Source organism: Amblyraja radiata, chromosome 8 (genome assembly GCF_010909765.2).
Source record: "Amblyraja radiata isolate CabotCenter1 chromosome 8, sAmbRad1.1.pri, whole genome shotgun sequence".
NCBI classification, from domain to species: Eukaryota; Metazoa; Chordata; class Chondrichthyes; order Rajiformes; family Rajidae; genus Amblyraja; species Amblyraja radiata.
The window spans coordinates 65,511,090-65,536,797 of NC_045963.1; the positions used below are offsets into that span (position 1 = coordinate 65,511,090).

General features: G+C 45.4%; 1 protein-coding gene across 1 annotated transcript; it reads left to right on the plus strand.

Annotated features, from left to right (window-relative positions):
• Window positions 1-18,442: 18,442 nt before the first annotated feature.
• Window positions 18,443-19,357, plus strand: LOC116976524 (probable G-protein coupled receptor 139). Its single transcript, XM_033026416.1, has one exon. The coding sequence runs from the start codon at window positions 18,443-18,445 to the stop codon at window positions 19,355-19,357; it is 915 nt and encodes a 304-aa protein (XP_032882307.1).
• The last annotated feature ends 6,351 nt before the right edge of the window (window positions 19,358-25,708 follow it).

Here is a 25,708-nt window from a genome sequence, read left to right on the forward strand (position 1 = left end):
ATAGACAATAGACAGTAGGTGCAGGAGTAGGCCATTCAGCCCTTCGAGCCAGCACCGCCATTCAATGTGTTCATGGCTGCTCATCCACAATCAATACCCCGTTCCTGCCTTCTTTCCATATCCCTTAACTCCGCTATCCCTAAGAGCTCTATCTAACTCTCTCTCGAAAGCATCGAAAGAACCAGCCTCCACCACCCTCTGAGGCAGAGAATTCCACATGCTGACAACTCTCTGTGTGAAAAAGTTTTTCCTCATCTCTGTTCTAAATGGCTTACTACTTATTCTCAAAGCCCTGGTTCTGGACTCCCCCAACATTGGGAACATGTTCCTGCCTCTAGTGTGTCCAAACCCTTAATAATCTTATATGTTTCAATAAGATATCCTCTCATCCTTCTAAATTCCAGAGTATACAAGCCCAGCTGCTGCAATCTATCAGCATATGACAGTTCCGCCATCCCGGGAATTAACTTTGCGAACCTACGCTGCACTCCCTCAATAGCAAAAATGTCCTTCTTCAGGTTTGGTGACCAAAACTGCACACAATACTCCATATGTGGTCTCACTACGGCCCTGTACAACTGCAGAAGGACCTCTTTGCTCCAATACTCAACTCCTCTTGTTATGAAAGCCAACATGCCATTCGTTTTTTTCACTGCCTGCTGTACCTGCATACTTACTTTCATTGACAGATGAACAAGGAACCCAGATCCCGTTGAACTTCCACTTTTCCCAACTTGACATCATTTAGATAATAATCTGCCTTCCTGTTTTTGCCACCAAAGTGGATAACTTCACATTTAGTCAAGTGCAGGATTCACCAGCATTGATAAAACATATGTAAGAAAACAAGGAAAGACATTTACCTGTGTTTGCATTGGGGAATTGATTTTATTGAACAATCGTTAACAAGAAGTCATCAATGGCATGGATGTGTAAATCGTGGCTTTGTGAACCAGTGTGAAACAGCTAGTGGAGAGTTGGTACCTGGTTCTCCAACTCTGCTGCCTTTTGTCTCCAGTGACAATGAGGAGAGAAGGAAAGCAGATTTTCACCTTCCCATCACTAACTTTACACAAGACCACAATGGCACGATCTCCCCAGTCTTCATTGATTAGTACAGGTGTCAGAGGTTATGGGGAGAAGGCAGGAGAATGGGGTTGGAGGGAGAGATAGAACAGCCATGATTGAACAACGGAGTAGACTTGATGGGCCGAACGGCCTAATTCTGCTCCTATTCCTTATGACCTTATGACCTTCATCAGTGCAGAGAAAAATAAGCAATTACATTGCTTGGTCTCGCTTTATGTTGTCATGGGAATACAGTATGGATGGATAATAAATGAAAAGTTTTAGAGAAAACATTTCACTCCAATTTAACCACCTTAATAGCCTTTCCTGTCACCTTTAAGGGTCTGTGGACAAACACTCCAACATTGCTCTGCAGTTCCCCACCTCTCAACATCCTTCCACTTACTGGACATTCCATTACCTTGTTACATCTCCTCACACACATCATCTCACACATCTCTGGATTAAATTCCATTTCCCCTTTTCTTCGCTATCGATCCCTTCCTGCGGCCCAATACTTTTCTCTTCCATATCACCAATGAAGTTGAGATAAATAATCTGTAATTCCGTGGTTTCCTACTTCCCCCTTCCATTTCTAAACAACAGTAAATCATCAGCAGTCCTCCAACACCACTCCTGGGTCTGAAGTTTTATTGATTTTTATAGATGCTCAATTCTTAATGTTTGTCCCATCTGATATCTCACCTTTATTCACCTAAATTAAAACACTGGTATCACCCTGATTTTGTGAGGACCAAAAATAATTTATTAGGAATCTTACCCACATCTTCTGATGCACACACATGTCATCTTTATCATCACAAATAGGCCTAAATCACCCCCAATTTGCTGATTCCAGTCCATTGTACGTAACCACTCCTCACAAAAGCCCTTCATCTTCTGACCCTATACCCCAAACCTAGCCCACACCAACTCCTCTTCTTCTTGAAGAGACTAAAGAAATATGGCATGTCTCCAGTGACTCTTACAAACTTCTGCAGATGCACTATAGAAAGCTTCATATTGGGTTAAATACCACCCTGGCTTGGGAACCACTTAGCCAATGATTGTAAGAAATTGCAGAGAATTGTAGATGTAGCCCAGTCCATCACACACACCGGTCATCCCACCATTGACTCCAACAGAGTTATAGATTTGTTCTACCTGGTTATTTCCTCTCTCTCTGCTCCCAGGTGGCAGAAGGTACAGTAGCTTGAAAGCACACTCCTCCAGTCTCAATAACTGCTTTCAGGCTTGTTAATGGTCCTTCCATAAACCAGGGTACTGTTTGATTCACCTCTACCCCATTGAGGACATTAAACTTAGTCTAAGGAACTGATGAGCGACAATGCACTGCAATGCTGAGATCTGCAGGTATATTCTGTATTCTGTATTAACCATATAACCATATAACAATTACAGCACGGAAACAGGCTATCTCGGCCCTACAAGTCCGTGCCAAACAACTTTTTTCCCTTAGTCCCACCTGCCTGCACTCATACCATAACCCTCCATTCCCTTCTCATCCATATGCCTATCCAATTTATTTTTAAATGATACCAACGAACCTGCCTCCACCACTTCCACTGGAAGCTCATTCCACACCGCTACCACTCTCTGAGTAAAGAAGTTCCCCCTCATGTTACCCCTAAACTTCTGTCCCTTAATTCTGAAGTCATGTCCTCTTGTTTGAATCTTCCCTATTCTCAAAGGGAAAAGCTTGTCCACGTCAACTCTGTCTATCCCTCTCATCATTTTAAAGACCTAACTTATTCAACCTTTCTCTGTAACTTAGTTGTTGAAACCCAGGCAACATTCTAGTAAATCTCCTCTGTACTCTCTCTATTTTGTTGACATCCTTCCTATAATTGGGCGACCAAAATTGTACACCATACTCCCGATTTGGTCTCACCAATGCCTTGTACAATTTTAACATTACATCCCAGCTTCTATACTCAATGCTCTGATTTATAAAGGCTAGCATACCAAAAGCTTTCTTTACCACCCTATCTATATGAGATTCCACCTTCAAGGAACTATGCACGGTTATTCCCATGTCCCTCTGTTCAACTGTATTCTTCAATTCCCTACCATTTACCATGTACGTCCTATTTTGATTTGTCCTGCCAAGGTGTAGCACCTCACATTTATCAGCATTAAACTCCATCTGCCATCTTTCAGCCCATTCTTCCAAATGGCCTAAATCACTCTGTAGACTTTGGAAATCCTCTTCATTATCCACAACACCCCCTATCTTGGTATCATCTGCATACTTACTAATCCAATTTACCACACCTTCATCCAGATCACTGATGTACATGACAAACAACAAAGGACCCAACACCGATCCCTGAGGCACCCCACTAGTCACCTGCCTCCAACCCGACAAACAACCATCCACCATTACCCTCTGGCTTCTCCCATTCAGCCACTGTTGAATCCATCTTGCTACTCCTTCATTTATACCCAACAGTTGAACCTTCTTAACCAACCTTCCATGAGGAACCTTGTCAAAGGCCTTACTAAAGTCCATATAGACAACATCCACTGCTTTACCCTCGTCAATTTCCCTAGTAACCTCTTCAAAAAATTCAAGTAGATTAGTCAAACATGACCTTCCAGGCACAAATCCATGCTGACTGTTCCTAATCAGACCGTTTATCCATTATTCTGTATCTTCCCCTTTGCTTTATCTATTGTACTTGAGCATGAACTGATTGTACTGACAATCACAAATTAAAACTTAAATTTAGATACCATCCTTGCCATTTCCTAACCATCCTCCCAGCACATCACCAAGTGCTCCTCCACGCCGCTCCCCACCACTTCCCACCACACCCCCTCCATACCGCACCATCTAAAAACCTCTCAATAACACACTTCTCTTTCTTTTGACTCCATGCCTTTCCCACCTCAAATCTGCCGGTCCTCACTACTTCCCTGACCTCCCCCTCTCTCATGTTGAGTGGATAGCCCTCAGAAGAGGTATCACCTTCTTACCACTGCCCCCGCAACTCAACGGGCTTCAAGTAGGTATGTTACAATACTTACCTTCAGCGGAGCTGCAATTCTGCCACTGCCGTGTGCACGATTTTGGCGCATTTGAGGGGGGGGGGACGGGGTTAAAACGCATGTTTTTTCCGACCTGGTCCTGGATAATATTTGTTGGAGTGCAAGATGTTGCTAAAGAATCGTTCCGACGGCCGTTCTGTGTGTTTTAAAAAAAAATTCGCCCGACATGTTAATCGCTCGAGTGATTTTAAAATCAGCTTCTGAAGCCGTCAATACCGACAATGGGGCCGGATTTTATGTAGGGGACAGGTAAAAGAAAGTAGTTTATTTTTATGTATAAAAGTGTTTCTTAAGATGCATTTAATTCACATTTTAAGTTGCGAAACGGTGATTTTTTTCCCCGAAGAACCGGCAGTGTATTTGCTGCCGATATGGGGGACTAAAATCACCGCAGCCTCAACATTCCAAATGGTCGCGTTCCAGAAAATCCCACAGGCAAGTTGATTTAAATGGCCATTAATTTACAGGTATTAAACATTAAATTCCTCCCATTTGGCCTATAAACCCATGACAATGAGATTTTTAAAATATGTTATATTCTGAATTCTTGTGTGAATGTTATTTGGACACTTAGGCTATTTAAAAATGTTAATCTATTCTTAAGAAATGGATAGATGTTTAGATCTAGTAATTGCATTTTGTAATTAGCTGCAATTAGGTAACTAACTAATTATATGCTTTAATTTCAAGTCATCTAAGTAAGATTGTTTCATATTTGTTTCAGAATGCTTCAATCTATAATATCTGAAAATTTCTTTCAGTTCTCTTAATTTTAAGAAAGTTATGGGCTTTTAAATGTTCGCGATCACAGCTTTTGTGTTGTCAATGAAAAAGCAATAGGGAAAAATATGCCAATTTCCGAGTATGAAAATGGCCATAACTGTTTTAATACTGAAGATACGAAAGTGAATTAGGTGTCAAATTAAACTTCTTTTTATGCTTTATCTGATGGGATAAATTAAAGACTTGATTTTTAAAATCTCAAAATTTTGTAACATTGCTACTCCAAGCCCATCATGATGTTGAGATCTTCTTCCGTCACCTATGTCTTTGGCACGGAGTTCTCACTCACCCTCTCTCATGGGCATTCCCTGTGGGCCTTTCACCTTCTCTTGACCTTCTCATTTCCAATTGCCATCACCACATCAACCACCAGGACTTCTTCACTCCCCTCACACACTCCAACCTCAGCACTCCACCCACTTCACACCAACCACAAATTTGCAGACAATCTGTAGACAATGTGGTGCCATTGTAGTCTGGTGGGCTGACCTCTACCTTGCAGAGGCCAGTTGGCAGCTCTCAGCCACATCCTTGTTCCTTCCACTGCACCGTGACCTCACCAACGAACACCATGCTACCAGTCCCACACCGTCACAGAGCTCATCACACGAGATTTCTCCTCCAGTGTCCAACCTGAGAGTGTCTATGCCTCGCACTTCCTGCTTCTATCTCACCAAACAGGACTGTCCTGGTAGGCCAGTTTCTGCCTGTTTTCCCCCACTGAACGTATCTCCTCATTCCTGGTCCCCGTCCCTGTCCAGTCCCTTTCCAGGTCACCTCACCTGCCCTCCACTATTTTATCAATTTCCAATTCCTGCCCACCACTAGCTAATCTTCACCATGGATGTCCATTCTTGAAATATCTCCATTCCCCTTCGTGAAATCTTAAAGCTCCCCGCTTCTTTCTGTCACAAGACTCCAAACAATTCCCCCCTGTCAATATGCTCATCGGCATTAAACATAAACATAATTTATCGCCAAAAGCTGAGATGGTAAAGAGCTTCAGGTTCTTAGCAAATATCAGCAACAATTTGTTCTAGACCAACCACATTGAACCTAGTTCCAAGAATATCCACCGGCCCGCTCCCTTAGCAGGCAAAGGAAGTTTGTTATGTCTCCATCAACTCTTACCTTGTTCTACAGATGTGCCGCAGAAAGCATCCTCTCACCACTTGGTTTGCCAACTCCTCTGCTCAAGATCACAAGCAATTGCAGAAAGTTGTGGCTGTCGTCCAGTCCTTCAAAGAAGCCTCATCTCCTCACGTGTGTCCTGTTACAAGAATGTAGACACTTTCCTGACATTATTACAGTGACCAATGTCCCTTTAAGGCCATCCTGAATTTCATTAAATCTTCGGGTGAGAGCTGGACTATTCAACCCAGGACTGTGGTCATGTTATCGTTCCCAACCAGCAAATCACAGTTTGAAGAAACAACACAAATAGCTTTGAAATTAGAATCCGCATATATGCACATTGTAATCAAGTTCAAGATTTACTGGGATTTATTAAATATATTTCAGAAAATAAAGAAAGCTTTTAACTGTGTTTTGATTTGAGAATTGTTTTTATTTAACAAGCATTGATAAGATGTGGTAAATCTCTGGAACTCTCTGCCACAGAAGGTAGTTGAGGCCAGTTCATTGGCTATATTTAAGAGGGAGTTAGATGTGGCCCTTGTGGCTAAAGGGATCAGGGGGTATGGAGAGAAGGCAGGCACAGGATACTGAGTTGGATGATCAGCCATGATCATATTGAATGGCGGTGCAGGCTCGAAGGGCCGAATGGCCTACTCCTGCACCTATTTTCTATGTTTCTATGTAAGATGTTGTCAATAATGTAGTAAACGGCTCCATTGATACGAATTCCACAGACAGAAATGAAACCGTTTGAATCAATTGGTGAAAACAGGTTGTGCAAGGGGATGGATGGGTTGAACGTGGCTTTGTGGACCAGTGTGAAACAGCTGGTAGTGAGTCGACACCTGGTTCTCCAACTCTGCTGCTTCTAACCTCATGATGACTTGAGGAGATGGGAAATAAAACTTACACCTCCCCATAACTCACTTGACACAAGCCCCCAAAGGCAAGATCTCCACAATATCATGTGTAAATTGAAGCAATGAAACACAATTACTCGACATGGTCTAGTTATTCACTGAAAATTTATAATGTGGCATATAAAATATATGGATAATAAATAAACAATGTTTGAGATACACTCTCAGTCTGAAAGCATTTCAGTCCAAAATGAACATGTTAGGTGGTCATTTGTAGCCATCTGTGTAGAGCTGAGGTTGTGCGTTCAAGTCCTACCCCAGATGTTCAAGCACATTATCCTCTCACACACTACGGTCGAATACGGCAGGTGTTCTGCTCTGCCAGAACTCCTGCCTTTCCATCCTGACCCCCACCAGTTCTCTCCTTCAGTTCAATGACAAAACTAAAGTTCTGTAGCCTTTGCTTTCTCTCACCATCTATTACCTTCAGGATCCTTGGACATTTCTTGCAGTTCTGACGACCTCTGCTCTCAGCTTCACAAACTTCTCCAAACTTGAACGCAAAGCAATTGTAATGTTCCCGTGGCAATTTCCCTTTAATTCTGCTAACTCCCAATCTTCCTTTCTGTGAAACCTGATATTGCAGCCAATGACACTGTAAGTAGACAGCAGGGTAGTACATTGGGAGTTCATGGTTTGTCAGAGGTCATCCCTCTTTTCGGCCTCAGGAGGTGGAGCCTGATGTCCCCATCTCTTCCCCCAGACAGGGCGGGTGGCCTTTGATACCACAGTGTTCTCTGAAGCACCTTCACTGTTATTAAAGGTATCTGATAATCATGGGTATCATTGACATAATTCATGAAAGGAAATTAAAGTGAAGTAAAATGTTAAAATAAAAACAAATAAACAGAAACCGGTTCAACAAAAGGCAAATGGTGAGGAAGTGCATCCTGCCCCTCAGCACATCATGTCCCAAAGCAGAATTCACTGGTGAATCCAGTGCCAGTGTTACCTATCATAGGTGTTTAGCAACCTGTGATGCTAAACACCTATGCTTTAATTTGTCATGGCAATATGCATTGGATAGATAATAAATTAAAGGTTGGATGAAAGACCCTCACTCCTTTTTAAACACCTTAATAGCCTTTGATGATATCTTCAAGTATCTGTGGCCACACACTCCAAGATCACTCTGCTGTTTACCACCTCTCAACATCCTTCCACCTACTACACATGCCAGTGATGCTGAACAACTAGTGTCACCACGTCAACAATAACAAACAATGGTCGGCATAAAAGGGTGCATTTGAAATACTTTGCAGAAGTTCGTGGTGGAGCTCACTCATCTGAGTGAGTTTAATGAACTTCACCTTGGACCGGGATCGAACCCTGGAGTTATCCAGACCGGCCATCACAAAACGTCCTGATGGGCAGAAGGCCGTGAGCCTTGTTGCTACCAGCTATCACTCATATCAGTGAAGACCCGATGAGCAGAAGGGCATGAGACTTGTGACTTATTAAATTATTTCGGAATCTTTTCACTGTATTTCACGAAACTTCATTAAACTTAGTTTTGTCGTAACCTTGAGGTGTCATTGAACAGAATCCCTGAGACCTGCTTGTATGATTACAGAGGAATTACCAGACTGGAGTCAAAGAAACTGGCAATTTTCACCATGATGGGCTGCACCCTGCTTTTCCTTTCTCAAGCCTGTTCCCAAATTACAGCAGGTTGATATGAAATTCCTCCTCTAATTCATTAAACCACATACACTTTGCATACAAACCACTACTGGAAATGAAGCAATCCGTCAGAAAAGTCCAGAGAGTTGAGGTAACCTGGACTGTCGTTGACACCATTTGACCCCCATCCATAAGGCACAACGCGGGCATGTGAAAGAATGCTTTCCACGTGCCTGGATGTGGGCAACACCCAAGAAGTTCAACACCATCCAGGCCTGCTTGATTGAGACCCCATGCACAACCCTACACATTCATCCGTCCATTGTTGGTGTTTTCACCACCTACCCAACATTCCCCTCATATAGCTTTATCAGGTCACTCCTCGGCCTCCTCTGCACTAAGGAAAACAAACCCAACTCATCCAATCTATCTCTATAACTTTATATTGATCCAAGCAACATCATAGTGAATCTCTACTGTACATTCCCCGATGCACTCATAATTTTGCTACAGTGTAGTCATCAGAACTGCACATGAAACGCCCGTTGTGGGCTAAATGTTTTCTAATGTTGCTTCATGGTATCTCAGCTATTGCCATCTATAACACTGCTGATGAAAACATTCACTTCATTTCTTCACAGATCATTTCCATGTTACTCTATTCTCACATCACTCCCTTCCCTCATCCTCCAATTCCCTTCATCATCATTGAATGTAAATCTGGGAATTCCAAACCCAATACAATCTATCACTCCACAATGCTATCAAACAGTATTTACTCACCAATAACCAATGTCCATTTGACTTTGCTGGAACCACATGGCCCCTGACATCTTCCAAGCCTTGGTCTCAACATGGATCAAAGAGCTAAATTCCAGAAGTGGGGGTGAGAGCCTAACATTTGCATCAGGATGAACAACCCAGACCCAGTACATCCCTGCCAGCGTTACCCTGAGCAGTTTCAACTATCTCGAACACCTTCATCAGTCAAGTTCCTCCCATCATAAGGCCCGAAGTGGGATGTTCACTGTTGATTGCACAATGAACAGTTCCATTAACATTTCCTCGACATGTCAAGCAGCTCCTGTCTGCATGAACCAAGAGCTGGTGAATGACTATCATTAATCCTATCATTTTAACCCCTTATCTATCTAGAGCCCTTTCCCCTTTCTTCTGTAATGCATTCTTAACCCTGTACTTCATTGTTTGGTGTGAGAGAGAATTTCAGTCATTCACCAACCACTGAATACAGAAATATTTCTGCCACACATTACTAAATGTGTCATCCCACCCTTTCAAACTGTGGGTTTCAATACAATTTTTGTTCAAACTTCCAATGTCAAATGTAGACAGACCTGGACAACCTTGCCCCTTCTCAGATTCAGTTCCACCATCCCAAGAATCAGTCTGGTGAACCTTTGGTGAGCCCATGCTGTGGCATGTATATCCTTTCCGATATAAGGAGACCACACTGGCAATAAGGTGTGGACCCCACATACCCTGTGCCGGTTCAGACAGGAGTTTCCATTACAAAATTGAGAACCTATTTCTTTTTTTTTTACATAATAGTTCCATTTGTAGAATATTCAATGATGCAAGTTAACTTATTTCCCACTGATCTCTCCGGAATCTTCTGAAGATGTCATGGTCATAGAGTCATGAACACGGAAACACGCCCTTCAGCCCATCTTGGCCAGACTGCAGAAGATACCCCATCGATCCACTACATCTCTGTAAGGTCATCCCTCAACCTCCAGCGTTCCATGGAATAAAGTCGTCGTCTTGGCAACATTTACCTTTTGCTCTGGCCTTTGGGTAATGGCAACATCTTCATAAATCATCTTTGTAAATTGTAAATCTATTTCTCATTTAGCCCTCCGACACCTTCTGATGATGTCAGGAGCACCTGGATCAATGCACACTGTCGTACTTATCACAGGCAGCACCCAGCTCCATGCTGCTGCCACTGTTATCATGCACACTAATCTCACCTAACATGGCCTGGTCATCATAGAGTCACAGCATTAGAACAGGCCCAATAGTCTACCTACTCATACCAACGTGAGTTTAGAAAGATAGGAAGAAGCCTGAAAAGCAGGACTTCTAGGGTGGTTATCTCGGGATTGCTTCCAGTACCTTGTGCTAGTGAGGGTAGGAACAGGGTGATAGGGGATCTGAATGGGTGGCTGGGGGGGCTGGTGCAGGGAGCAAGGACTTACCTTTATAGACCACTGGGGTTCCTTCTGGGCTGGGGTGACCTGTACAAAAGGGACGGGTTACACCTTAACTGGACGGTGACCAATGTTCTGGCAGGCAGGTTTGCTAGGGTTAAACTAAATAGTGTGGGGGGGGGGGGGGGTGTTGACAAATTGGGAGTACAAAGATGGAGTTAAAGGGGAAGTGAGAACCAGAAAAATTACAAAAAATTGCCAAATTAATGGGAAGGAAAATTCGAGAATGGATAAGAGAGTAAGGTCAGGGCCAATAGAGACCGGAGTGAGAGGGGAGGTGAATACCGGTCAAAGTGTTGTGTATGAATGCGCGAAGTATAAGAAATAAAGTGGACGAGCTTGAGGCTCAGTTAGAAATTGGCAAGTATAATGTTGTGGGAATTACAGAGACATGGCTGCAAGAGGGCCAGGGCCAGGAAATGAATATTCAAGGATATACCTCCTATCGAAAAGACAGACGGATGGGCAGAAGGGGTAGGGTAGCTCTGTTGGTGAGGAATGAAATTCAGTCCCTTGCAAGGGGTGACATTGAAATAGGAGATGTGGAGTCAGTATGGATAGAATTAAGGAATTGTACGGGTGAAAATACCCTAATGGGGCTTATCTACAGGCCCCCAAACAGTAGCCTGGATATAAGGTGCAAGTTGAATCAAGTTAAAATTGGCATGTCGTTATGGTACTGCTACGGTTGTTATGGGAGATTTCAACATGCAGGTTGACTGGGAAAATCAGGTTGGTACTAGACCCCAAGAAAGGGAGATTGTGGAGTGCCTCCATGATGGATTCTTAGAGCAGCTTGTACTGGAGCCTACCAGGGAGAAGGCAATTCTGGATTTAGTGTTGTGTAATGAACCAGATTTGATAAGGGAACGAGGTTAAGGAGCCATGAGAAGGTAGTGACCATAATATGATAGGTTTCAATCACAATTTGAGAGGGAGAAGGGTAAATCAGAGGTGCCGGTATTACAGTTGAACAAAGGGGACTATGGAGCCATGAGGGAGGAGCTGGCTAAAGTTGACCGGAAAGATACCCTAGCAAGGATGACAGTGGAACAACAATGGCAGGTATTTATGGGAATAATACAGAAGGTGCAGGATCAGTTTATTCCAAAGAGGAAGAAAGATCCCAAGGAGAGTAAGGGGTGACCGTGGCTGACAAGGGATGTCAGGAAGAGTATAAAAATAAATGAGATAAAGTACACCATAGCAAAGAATAACAGGAAGCCAGAGGATTGGGTAACGTTTAAAGAGCAACAGAAGATAACTAAAAAGGCAATACGGGGAGAAAAGATGAGGTACGAAGGTAAGCTAGCCAAGAATATAAAGGAGGATAGTAAAAGCTTATTTAGGTATGTGAAGAGGAAAAAATTAGTTAAGACCAAAGTTGGACCCTTGAAGACTGAAAAGGGTGAAATTATTATGGGGAACAAGGAAACAGCAGATGAGTTGAACAGGTATTTTGGATCCGTCTTCACTAAGGAAGACAAAAAAATTCTTCCTGATGCACTAGCCAGAGTATCTGGGGTAACGGAGAAACTGAAGGAAATCCACATTAGGCAGGAAATGATGTTGGGTAGACTGATGGGACTGAAGGCTGATAAATCCCCAGGGCCTGATGGTCTGCATCCCAAGGAAGGGGCTCTAGAAATCGTGGACGCATTGGTGATCATTTGTCAATGTTCTATAGATTCTGGATCAGTTCCTGTGGATTGGAGGGTAGCTAATATTGTCCCACTTTTTAAGAAAGGTAAGAGAGAGAAAACAGGGAATTATAGACCAGTTAGCCTGACATCGGTGGCGGGGAAGTTGCTGGTGTCAATTATAAAAAATGAAATTGCGGCACATTTGGATAGCAGTAACAGGATCGTTCCAAGTCAGCATGGATTTACAAAGGGGAAATCATGCTTGACTAATCTTCTGGAATTTTTTGAGGATGTAACTAGGAAAATGGACAAGGGAGAGCCCGTGGATGTAGTGTACCTGGACTTTCAGAAAGCAATTGATAATGTCCCACATAGAAGATTAGTGGGCAAAATTAGGGCACATGGTATTGGGGTAGAGTGCTGACCGATAGAATATTGATTGGCAGACAGGAAAAAAGAGGATTAACGGATCCCTTTCAGAATGGCAAGCGGTGACTAGTGGGGTACAGCAAGGCTCAGTGCTGGGACCGCAGCTATTTACAATATATATTAATGATTTAGATGAAGGGATTACAAGTAACATTAGCAAATTTGCAGATGACACAATGCTGGGTGGCAGTGTGAACTGTGAGGAGGATGCCATGAGAATGCAGGGTGACTTGGGCAGGTTGGGTGAGTGGGCAGATGCATGGCAGATGCAGTTTAATGTGGATAAATGTGAGGTTATCCAATTTTGGTAGCCAATCAGGAAGGAAGATTATTATCTAAATGGTGTCAAATTGGGAAAAGGGGAAGTACAACGTGATCTGTGGGTCCTTGTTCATCAGTCAATGAAAGTAAGCATGCACTTGCAGCAGGCAATGAAGAAAACGAATGGCATGTTGGCCTTCATAACTTGAGGAGTTGAGTATTGGAGTAAAGAGGTCCTTCTGCAGTTATACAGGGCCCTAGTGAGACCACACCTGGAGTATTGTGTGCAGTTTTGGTCTCCAAATTTCAGGAAGGACATTCTTGCTATTGAGGGAGTGCAGCGTAGGTTTATAAGGTTATTTCCCGGGATGGTGGGTCTGTCTTATGCTGAGAGAATGGAGTGGCTGGGGTTGTGTACTCTGGAATTTAGAAAGATGAGAAGGGATCTTATTGAAACATATAAGATTATTAAGGGTTTGGACACGCTAGAGGCAGGAAACATGTTCCCGATTTTGGCGGAGTCCAGAACCTAGGGCCACAGTTTAAGAATAAGGGGTAAGCCACTTAGAACGGAGATGAGGAAACACTTTTTCACACAGAGTTTTCAGTCTGTGGAATTCTCTGCCTCAGAGGGTGGTGGAGTCCAGTTCTCTGGATACATTCAAGAGGGAGCTAGATTGGGCTATTGAAGGTAGCGGAGTAAGCCTTCTTCACCACATTATCCACCTATTCTGAAATGTTCAGCATCTACAGACTTGAAACCCATGTTCTATCTGTCCATCAACGCTCCCCACTCCCACAACCCAACCATTTATGGATTCTCTCCCTCCCAGATTTGACTTCCAACATACAGCACCGTGTCAGGTTCCCAATCTCTCATTTCCTCAAGTTTGCCCAGTTATCGCCAACCCTAACATTCACTCTGCAATAAATATTATTAACTGGCAGCAACCACAGGTTCACAGACACAGGGGTGCTGGGTCTGAGAAAGGGAATTCCAGGACATTCCAGAGGGTACTGCCATACGTAGCGGAGTGGAGCCTGAACTGGAGGAACACAGAGTTCTGCGAGGGTTGTTGGGTTCCTTCTCACACCTCCCTCCTCTCTCCATTCCCACCTCACTCCTGACCATCCTTGCTTCATTTCCAACACTCTCATCAGAAGAGGAACTGTGGAATCTCCTTGTGGGAAGATGTAACTATAAAGTGATTGATTCACACAGACATCTTTCATCGGAAATAAGTGTTTAGCAAATTTCAAATGGAAATAATTACTGGAGATATTTTCAGATGGAACAGAGTCATAGAGAATCATAGAGTAATACATTGTTGATACAGGACCTTCGGCCCTACTTGCCAACACCGACCAACGTGCCCCGCCTACACTAGTCCACATCATCATTTGACCTATATCCCTCTAAACCTGTCCTATCCATGTACCTTTCTAATTGCTTTTTAAAGGTTGCATTAGTTCCTGACTCAACTACCTCCTCTAGCAGTTTGTTCCATACACCCACCACCCATTGTGTGAAAAAGTTACCCCACAGAATCTATAAAATCTTTTCCCCAACAACTCTCACCAACATCTATGCACCGTAGATATGCTGTAGAAAGCATTTTATCAGGATGCATCACAGCATGGATGGAAACAGGTCCATCCAAGACTGCAAGAAATTGCAGATAATTGTGGACACAGCCCAGACCATCACACAAACCAACCAGCCTTCCATTGACTCCATTTATACCTCACGCTGCCTCAGCATAATCGATGATGTCGGACCTTGGCCAATCCCTCTTCTCCCCTCCCATCGGGCAAAAGGTATGGAAGTGTGAAAACACACACCTCTGGGTTCAAGGACCATTTTCTCCCAGCTGTTATCAGGCAACTGAACCATCCTGCCACAACTACAGAGCAATACTGAACTACTATCTACATCATTGAAGACCCTTGGACCATCTTCGATCGGACTTTACTGGCTTTATATTGCAATAAATGTTATTCACGTTATTTCCTTTATCATGTATCTATATATTGTAAATGCCTCGATTGCCTCGTAAATCATGTATTGTCTTTCCGATGACTGGTTAGTAAACAACAAATGCTTTCCATTGTACCTCGGTACACGTGACAATAAATAAATAAACCAAACTAAACTAAATATAAATCATCACTGAAAGCTGGAATACAGAGGCTGGGAGATTGCTCCATGTGGGAGTGTATAGGGTTAGGGAAGAGTATCCAATGAAGACCTGTAAAGCAGGAAAACTACGGGGATGGGAGAGGGAAGAAGATGTGAGTGGACACTGTTACAAATATAGAATATAGTGAACAGTTTCCTTTGTGTTTCCAGTTCATTGACCTTGTGTTTCCAACCCAGTGCTTGTACACCAAGTGTATTGCGCCAGAGCCTGTTGTTCATTTGCTAATTGATGTTTCAGAGGGTGCTAATGTGGTAATATTTTTATTCAGAATCTGGTAACTAAATGATCACGTCACCCTACGGCCCCTGTGGATGCCGCCTGCCTGTATAAATAAAAGCTTTCACTGAGTAAGTGGACGCAGAGTGTCAGCTACAACTCTTCCCTGCTGAAGGACATCGTAATTTGCTGGAAAACATGCGACTGTCTAATCTATTCAATCTTCTAATGAGGTTTAGACCTTATTATTATCGCATCCTTGCAGTCGTTGGAGTTCTGTGTAAGTCATTATGACCAGTGCCACCTTGGCAGATCTGATATGGAACTTGGTGTTGCATTTGTTCAGCTATGATTATTTCTGATTGTTATTCAGCTCTGACTGACCACTGATATCCCTCTCTCCTTCTCTGATTTACTTGCTGCTTCTCCGCCATATCTGCCAGTCTTCAGTCTGATTGGGTCAGCCTCCTTCATCCCTCACTGTTGGGTTTGCACTGACCGGGAGTTGGATCCAAACTAATGACGTATTTCTTGATATCCAGGTGCTGCTGGTTATTTACAATGAACCCAGAGGACGTGATGTAATATATGTAAATAGATATACAATGTATACAAGAATACGATGTGTGATATGTTAATATTTCTCCTGTGCTTTTACCGTTGCGAAAGACCTGAAGATTTGTAACTTGCGCCAGTTATTGGAGATGTACAGTCCTTATCACGGTGAAGGAGATACTGGACATATTAATGCATATGAAGTTAGATAAATCTCCCAGGCCTGATCAGCTATATCCAAGCACATGGTGGAAAGCTGGAGAAGAAATTACAGGAGATCTGGATGAAATAAGTGAATCATTATTAGACACAGGGGAGGTGCCAAATGGAGGATGGTTAATGTTTTGCCTCTATTTAACAAGCGCTGCAAGGAAAAACCTGGGTACAGTAAATCACTGAGCCTGACATTAAGTTACTGGAGAGGATTCTGAGGGATAAAATATACATGCAATTGAATGGATAGGGTCTTTTTGTGGATACTCAGCATGGTTGGTACATGGGGATTGCTTCTCACATATCTGATTGAATTTTATGAAGAACTAACCAAAAAGGTTAACAAGGGCAAAGCAAGACATTTGATAAGGTTCCAAATGTAGCCTTTTCTGGAAGATTAGATTGCATGGGATCCAGGGAGACTTATCTTACTGGATCAGACTCAGCTTTAAAGAAGGAAGCACATGGAGATAGTGGAACTAGATGCTTGTGACAAGTGGTGTGCCTCAGAGATCAGTGCGGGGTCTATTACTGTTTGAGGTTTATAATAGTGATTTTGATGTGATTGTGCAAGACATGATTAGTAAATTTGTAGATGACGCTAAAGTGTGTAATATTGTAGATAGCATGATGGTTATAAAAAATTATAGCAAGATCTTGATAGTTGGGTAAATGGGCTGTGGAATAGTTGATGGAGTTTAATGTAGATACAGTAAGTGTTAGGTGTTACATTTTTACACCGATTGGTGCATACATGCAGCAAGCTGCCAGAGGAGGAAGTTGAGCCAGGTACTATAACAATATTTAAAAAGATAATGAACAGGTACATGGAAAGAAGGTTTGAGAAGAATATGGTCTGAATGTGAATAGAAGAGCCTGGGGTAGAGTTGTGGAACAGAGAGATATTGGAGTCAGGTACATAAGGCCATGAAAGTGGCATGACAGGAAGATACGGTGGTCAAGAAGGCTTTTTGTACATTAGCCTTCATCTCTGTGTGAAAAAGGTAATTTTCAGGTTCCTATTAAAACTTTCTTCGCATATTAAACCTTGGTCTTCTGTTTCTTGATCCCCTTCTGAAAGCGTAAATACATCATGCACCCTATCTATTCCCCTCATTATTTTCTACAGCTCTGTAAGCTCTTCCTTCAGTCTCTTGCGCTCCGAGGAATGAAGTCCTAGCAAAAGGTACTGAGTATAGAAGTTGTGATATCATTACAAGATGTTGGTGAGACTGCATTTGGAGAATTGTATTTAGTTTTGGTCACCCTACATTAGAGAGTATGTCACCAAGCTGGAAAGAGTGCAGAGATCGTTATGAGAACTTGAGGGCCAGAGCTATGTGGAGAGGTTGGGCAGGCGAGGACTTCATAATTTGGAGTGCAGGAGGCTGAAGGATGACCAGAGTTGAACAAAATCATGAGGAGAACTGATCAGATAAATGCGACCCAGAGTACGGCAATCAAGATTCAGAGTTCAAAGGTTTAACGTGATGGGAACATTTTGATAGGAATCTGAGAGGTAACTATTTCACACTGTGTTTGGGGGCTATATGGAACGGGCTGCCTGAGGAATGTGGTTGAGGCAAGTACTATGACAACATGTGAAATATATTTGGACAGCTACATTGATTAGAAAGGTTGAGTGAGATATGGTTCAAATGCAGGCAGGTGGAATGAATGTAGATGGGGGCACCCTGGTCGGCTTGGAGAAGTTAGCATGAAGGGCCTGTTTCTGTTCTGTATGACTGTGACTCTAGACATAAATTATACAGTATCATTGTCTGCAATGTTACATGATTCATTCAATGCCTTTCTATGTTGCTAAACTGTGTAAACAAGCTCTTGACATCCAAAGAAGTTCTCATCATATGTGGCCACTGTTGAAACTAACCCGTCAAGTCAAACTGCCCCTTAACTCTCGATGACACAGATTTCTATAATGGATCTTGGTCACTGCTCCGTCCCTATAAATGACGAAAGAAAAGTAATGAAATGAAGAGCTGGAGAATGACCGTGTTGGTGAGGGACAAGTGGGAATTGTGGCAAAGTTGTTGACGTTTTGAAATCCAGTGAACCTGTAATACGTAACAATGACTCCATCTGCTCACCTTCACTTGTCAATTTTGTTGTTTGCTTTTCTCAAATTCACAGCTAACGTGGTCGCAATTGTAACACTATCACGTGGACGGTGTGGACTCTCCAAAGGTGTCACCTGGTATCTTGTGGCAATGGCAGTAGCAGATCTACTTGTCGTTGTAATTCAAGTAATTCTCGTCAACATAATTAACATATATATCCCTCCTGAGTGCAAGATAGTAAATACCGTGGGTTACATGTCCGTGGCTTGCTCCGTCTGGCTCACTGTTGTCTTCACCTTCGACCGTACGGTGGCCATTTGCTTCCAGAAGCTGAAGACGAGATACTGCACTAAGAAAGGTGCAGCCGTCGTTATTGCAGCAGTGAGTGTGCTGAGTGTGTTAACCAACATCCCCTGGTACTTCACGTACCGGTCACGTTTCTGTATGAGATCATTAGATTTCATAACTTTGCCGGTGTGGGCAGCCTTTGACTGGGGGCACCGCATTTTAACCCCACTCGTCCCCTTTGTGCTGATCCTGCTGCTCAATGCTGTCACTATCAGGCATATCCTGATGGCCAGTGCAGTCCGCAGGAAACTGCGGGGGCAGCACAGAGGTGAAGGGAAGGATGACACAGAGATGAAGAATCGAAGAAAATCCATAATTCTGCTCTTCACCATATCGGCCAGTTTTATCCTGTTATGGACGACACGGGTGGTCATTCTGTCAATTCAGCGAATTACTGGTCAGTATATGGCACAGTTTGTGACCAATGTTGTGATAGACCACCTAGGAACAATGCTTCAGTTATTCAGCTCCTGCACCAACACGTTTATTTATGCGGTCACTCAGAGGAAGTTCCGGGAGGAGGTGATAAATGCCGTGAAATGTCCCTTTAAGGCCATCCTGAAGTTCATTAAAAGTTAGGGATAGAGGTGAAAAATTCAACCCAGGACTGGTGGTAATGGTATCGTCCCGACCAGCAAACCCGTGATTGAACAAACAGATCAAAGAACTTTGAAGAATGGAATCCAAGCATTCACGTTATAGTCAGGTGCAGGATTTACAAGCGTTCATAAAACATATATGAGAAAGTGATGAAAGCCTTTTACCTGTGTGTAAATTGGGGAATTGATATCCTTCATTACTGCCACAGGGCATCCCAATCCTCTACAGAACTGACGGTGGGCTCTTCATCCTTAATAGGTTGAAGGCCAAGAGCAAAGTCAGTAACACCGCCATCATGGAGCGACTGCGGACGACTGCGCCATTGCAGCACACTCCGCAGAAGACATTCAGGGCATTCTGAATACCTTTGCCAAAACATACAGAGCCATGGGCCTAGCCCTAAATATCAAGATGACCCAGGTCCCACATCAACCATCACCCAACCAGTCGTCTACCCAGCCCACTATAAAATTGAACGACACTGAAAACGTTGACCACTTCCCCAACCTTGGCAGCAGGAAAAGTTTTGGGTCTTTCCAGTAGGAGGGAAGGAGCACTAGGACCCAACAGAGTCAGACCAGTCTGTATCGTGGAGGCGTGGAAGTTGTGGGCCTCGTGCTGCGCCTGGAACAATGGTGAGGTGACGGCTCTGGTCTGCTGGTGGCCGGTGGAGAGCCGCAGATCGGCGGAGTCACTGATGGAGGCTCGTGGGGGGGCTGGAGTAGAGATACGGACAGCAGCCCAGGGAAGTGGTGAGAGTCGGCAGCCGCGGGCGACAGTTTCAGTGGTCCGGGCCTGGGTTTACCCGGGAAGGCGGAGAGGCGGTGGATGTTGTTGCTGCTCCTCGTGGTGTCCATCTTGGCCTCGTGGTGGTCAGGCAGGCAGTACCACGGTCCAGCGGTGGAGCTCCTGGCCTGTGGGCATGCGGTCGAGGAGTGTCGGTGGAGGGACCGGTCTGGACTGGGTGGGTGTGTGTGGGTGGGTGTGTGGGTGGGTGTGTGCGTTTGTGCGTGTGTGCGGGAGTGTGTGTGTGTGTGTGTGTGTGAGTGGGTGTGTGTGAGTGTGAGTGTGAGTGAGTGGGTGAGTGAGTGTGGGTGTGAGTGAGTGGGTGTGTGTGAGTGGGTGTGTGAGTGGGTGTGTGAGTGGGTGAGGTAGTGGGTGAGTGAGTGAGTGAGTGAGTGAGTGAGTGAGTGAGTGAGTGAGTGAGTGAGTGAGTGAGTGAGTGAGTGAGTGAGTGAGTGGGTGAGTGAGTGAGTGAGTGAGTGAGTGAGTGAGTGAGTGAGTGAGTGAGTGAGTGAGTGAGTGAGTGAGTGAGTGGGTGAGTGTGTGGGCGTGGGTTTGGGTGTGGGTATGAGTAGGTGAGTGGGTATCAGACTTGACATTACTGGACTTTTGAAAATGTATGTTTTAGTACCGACTTAATTCCAAGTGTCGGTTTGACAGATACGGTGGGCAGTATGGCGATGGTCGTTTCACCTTGCAACTTAGCATAATGGCCTTTGATCACCCCGAAATAAGTCAGGCCTAAAGGATTTAGTCTTGGATAAAGACGAAAGGCAGCAGGAGGATTGTCTTTTTTTTTCCTTTTTTCAGATATAAAAGTATAAATTATAAATCATCTCTCCAAAATGTATTCTCACAAATCATGAGCCCAGAAAAGAAAAGACTAGAAAGTACGAGAGGAAAATGAATAAAGGGCCAACACACACTCTTTCAATTTGGATTACGCGTGGCTTCAACATTTTTTTAATTGAACTCCCCTATAGAATTGGAGCAAGAAGAAACTGTTGGAAACCTCTCCAGGTGGGTGTGTGTGAGTGGGGGCCGATGTCCCGTCGATCCGAACGTCTCCGGCCGCCACCTTGGACGGGGATGGGACACTCGAGTGTGGGGGGACGGGGACCGGGGACGGTCCAGTGGCGGTTCGGCAGCGCTTGTGAGTCTCCCCCTCACCAACATCCAGGTCACCTCTCCTGCCCTACACCATTTTAACAATTTCCGATTCTTGCCCCTTACCACCTTATCTTCACCATGGACGTCCAGTCTTGAAATATCTCCATTCCACTTCATGACATCTTAAACCTCCCCGCTTCTTTCTGTCACAAAATTCCAACCAATTCCCCTCCGGGTACATGCTCATCGGCAAGAAATTAATGTTTAGCAACTTTCAATGGGAAATATTTATTGGAGATATTATCAGGTGGATGTTGACAATGTTATTACACTTTACCCCAGGAAAATCCTGCAGCGATCTCCCAGAACTGCTGAGCAGATGTGGAGAATGATGATGGGGAAGATAAACATAATTAACCGCCATAAGCGGAGATGGTAAAGAACTTCAGGATCCTAGCCTTAAATATCAGAAACAATTTGTCCTGAACCACCCACATTGAAGCTACGGCCAAGAAAGCACACCAACCCTCTCAGCAACTCCTACCATGATCTACAGATGCACAGTAAAAAGCATCCTCTCACCATTTGGTTTGCCAATTCCTCTGCTCAAGATCACATGGAATTGCTGAGAGCTATGCATATCGTCCAGTCATCAAAGAACCCAGCCTTTCCTCACAGTCATCAGTAACCTGTGACAAGAATGTAGACCCTTTGTAGACCATTTACTGACATTATTACAGTGACCAATCTTCAAGAATAATTTTGTTGTCTGTAAAGGTGATTGTGGCATCTTTCGATCAAGAAAGAGGCAGCAATTTATTGCACGATGTGTAAGAAGGAACCACCGAAGATGGACACAAAATGTTGGAGTAACTCAGCGGGACAGACAGCATCTCTGGAGAGAAGGAATGGGTGATGTTTCTGGTTTCGACCTGAAACATATACCCATTTCTTTTCTACAGAGGTGCTGCCTTTCCCGCTGAGTTAAACCCCTGTCTCATGGTGCGAGTGCACTCACGAGTGATCCCGAGTTTAAAACAAATCAAACTCGTGGTAATCACGTAGAATTAACGTAGCGGGAACGTCTGAACTCGTGGACGTAACTTAGCGACTCGTAACGCTAACGGCAGGTACACGGGAAACTTGTTAATTTGTGAAAATCTTTCAACATGATGAAAGATTTCCACGAGTCAAATTTACTCTTGAAGTTAAAATTTTAAACTTTTAAACTCGTTGTAAGAATGTAGTAGCCCGTGAGTTTACTGTAGTGACTCGTGAGTCTACCGTGGGTTTGGCCTGAGTGCCAGAAGTGAAATGTTGAAGATTAGTCATCTCCGGAGAACTTGGATAGGTGACGTTTTGGGTCGGGACCCTTATTCAAACTTTAGACCCTTCTTTCACCCGAAACGTCACCTGTCCATGTTCTCCACAGATACTGCCTGACACGTTGAGTTACTCCAGCACTTTGTTTTTTTTCGTAAACCAGCTTCTGTAGTTCCTTGTGTTCCAAAATGTAATGCTTTATAAATGTCCAGAGATGCTGCCTGTCCCGCGGAGTTACTCCAGCACTTTGCGTCTGTCTCCCCTGGAGACCTCGTTTCCCACGCAATGGGACATCTGCCGTGCATACATTGCCAACTTTTGTTTTGGCAGCAGCAACATAATTCCAGGTTAGTACACTCAGTGTTGCTGAGGCCTAGTTTATGTAGAGACAAGAAACTGCAGATGTTGGAATCATGATCATAAAACACACACAAAGTGTTGGAGGAACTCACACAGCGCTGGAATAACTCAGCGGGACAGGCAGCATCAGCGGATTGAATGGACAGACGTTGATTCGGCTCGAAAAGAAGGGACCCGATCCCAAACGTTGCCTATCCATTCCCTCCACAGATGCTGCCTGACCCGCTGGCTTACTTCGACACTTCGTGAGTTCATGTCATAGGTGTAAAGACGAGTCAAAGCGCACTATGTCTTCACTACTGTTTTATTACTAATCACACTACTCATACACATTACTGCCCTAGCTGTCCGTGGTCTGTCACCGGAGCTAGAGAGCGATCTAGAGGTGGGGAGGTTACAATTATACTGGTGATATGGGGAGTGGTTAGTAGTGGTGAGGTCACTATGTTAAAGGAACATGCACTAGTCTACATCCTTCCCCTTGGAAACAAAGCAGTACAGCAGTGACAGGGCGACCACGACTCATACGCTACAAGCAGTTAAACACACACACAGTCAGGCAACAGTTAAACAAATTCCCCGTAACGGAATGACCAACTGCCCGGAGCGGGTACGCAACACGCCCTCCCCCTCCTCCGCAGGAACAACAGGAACAGGAGCAGGAGCGGGAGCGGGAGCGGGCGAACGAGCCAGAGATCGGGCAGGAGAGGGATGGAGCGGAGACCGGGGAGGGGAAACCGGCACAAAGGCGGGCAAACGAACAGGCGAGGGCGGACTGGCAGCAGGGGAGCGGGGCACAAAGAGCTGAGAGGGCAGAGTTCTGGGCATGCGAGGAGCGGTAGGCAGAGAGGAAGAAATCGGGGGGGCAAAAGGGGCAGCAGGAGGCGGAACGGGCTCATTGACCAGCCACAAATGCTGGCGGGATCGGCGGTAGATGGTACCCTCGTGGTCGACGAGGTAAGAGCGCGGCGAGCCGGCAGAGCTGACGACAACCGCCAGTCGGTAGTGTCCGGAGGGGGACTACATCCGGACGACCTGACCAGGGAACAGACGCGGAAGGGGACGGCAGGACTTGTCGTGGGAGCGTTTTTGTATTTCTTGCTTTTGGGCAATGCGCTCCTGGACGGCAGCAGGGCGGAGGACAGAAGGCACCAGGGACCGCTGGGACACAGGGATCGGAGGGTGCGTGGTGCGGGACATGAGCAGCTGAGCAGGCGAGCCCAGGGCAGGGTCTCGGGAAATGTTGCGGAGGTTGAGGAGGGCCAGGTAAAAATCCGACCGGGAAAGTCTGCAATGCTCCAGCAGCTCCTTGGCACTGCGGACGGCGCGCTCAGCAAGGCCGTTGCTCTGCGGGTACTCGGGGCTGCTGGTGAAGTGACGAAAGTTCCAGGGGGCAGCGAAATCGCGGAACTCCGCACTTGAAAACTGGCTACCGTTGTCCGACTGCAAACTCGCAGGGGAGCCAAAGGTTGCAAAGTGGCGGCGCAGCTTCCCAATGACAGCAGCAGATGTGAGGGAGGGCAGCTGGTCCACCTCGAACCAGCTGGAGTAGGAGTCCACAAGGACCAGGAAGTGCTTGCCACGCCACTCGAAGATGTCAGTGGCGACTGCCATCCATGGCAGATCGGGGGCAGGCTGTTGCAGAAGCGGCTGCCGTTGCTGATAGGGAGAGAGGCTATTGCAGGTGGAGCAGGCGGAGACCCTCTCCCGGATGTCCGGGGCCATGCCGGGCCAATAGAACTGGCTCTGGGCCTGGGACAGAGTGGCCTCAGCCCCGGGATGGCCGCTGTGGGCGGTTTAAAATTAGTGGTCCTGCAGCGCAGCAGGCACCACAACCTTGTGGCCCTTCACCACCACTCCGTCGTGCAGCACAAGCTCATCCCGGACCAGGAAGTAGGGCATGGCACCGGCCGGCAAGGATGAGCGACGGTCAGGCCAACCACGCCGGATGACGTCGGCAAGCTGTTGCAGGGCAGGATCACTGGCAGTGTGCTGGACCAGGGACTGCATCTGCTGTGAAGGCACAATATTAATGTTTAACACCATCAGGTCAGACGATTCGTACGGGAGTCAGGTTGTGGACGTCAGCGGTGCACGGGACAGCGTGTTGGCCACGAACATGTCCTTGCCCTTGCGGTACACGACCCGAAACGTGAAGCGCTGGAGCTGCAGCATCATTCGCTGCAAGCGGGATGAGGCGACGTGGATCGGTTTATTCAGGATCGTGACCAGCGGCTGGTGATCGGTTTCGATAGTGAAGGTGTTGCCCAGGATGTAATCCTTAAACTTCGAGCAGGCAAACACCACGGCGAGGAGCTCTTTCTCGATCTGAGCATAACGCTGCTCAGCGGGGGTCATGGTGCGAGAAGCGTAGGAGACAGGTAGCTGCAGGCCATCGTAGAGCTGCAGGCAGGCGGCACCAAGACCGAACTTCGAGGCGTCGCAGGTGAGGACAATTGGTCGCTGCAAGTCGAAGAACTTGAGAGTGGGGGTACTATCCAGCCTGGACTTCAGGATGTCAAACGCCTTCTGGTGCTTCGGGAACAAAGCCCAGGCAGTGTACTTTTTGATCAGCTCCCTCAGGGGCGCACTCAGCTCACTGAGGTCGGGAATGAACTTCCCCAGGTAGTTCACCATGCCCAGAAAGCGCTGCAGGCTGGGCACGTCGGCGGGTGCAGACATCCCAGAGACCGCAGCCGTCTTCTGCGGGTCAGGCTTCAGCCCCTCAGCTGTGAAGACGTGGCTCGCGTACGT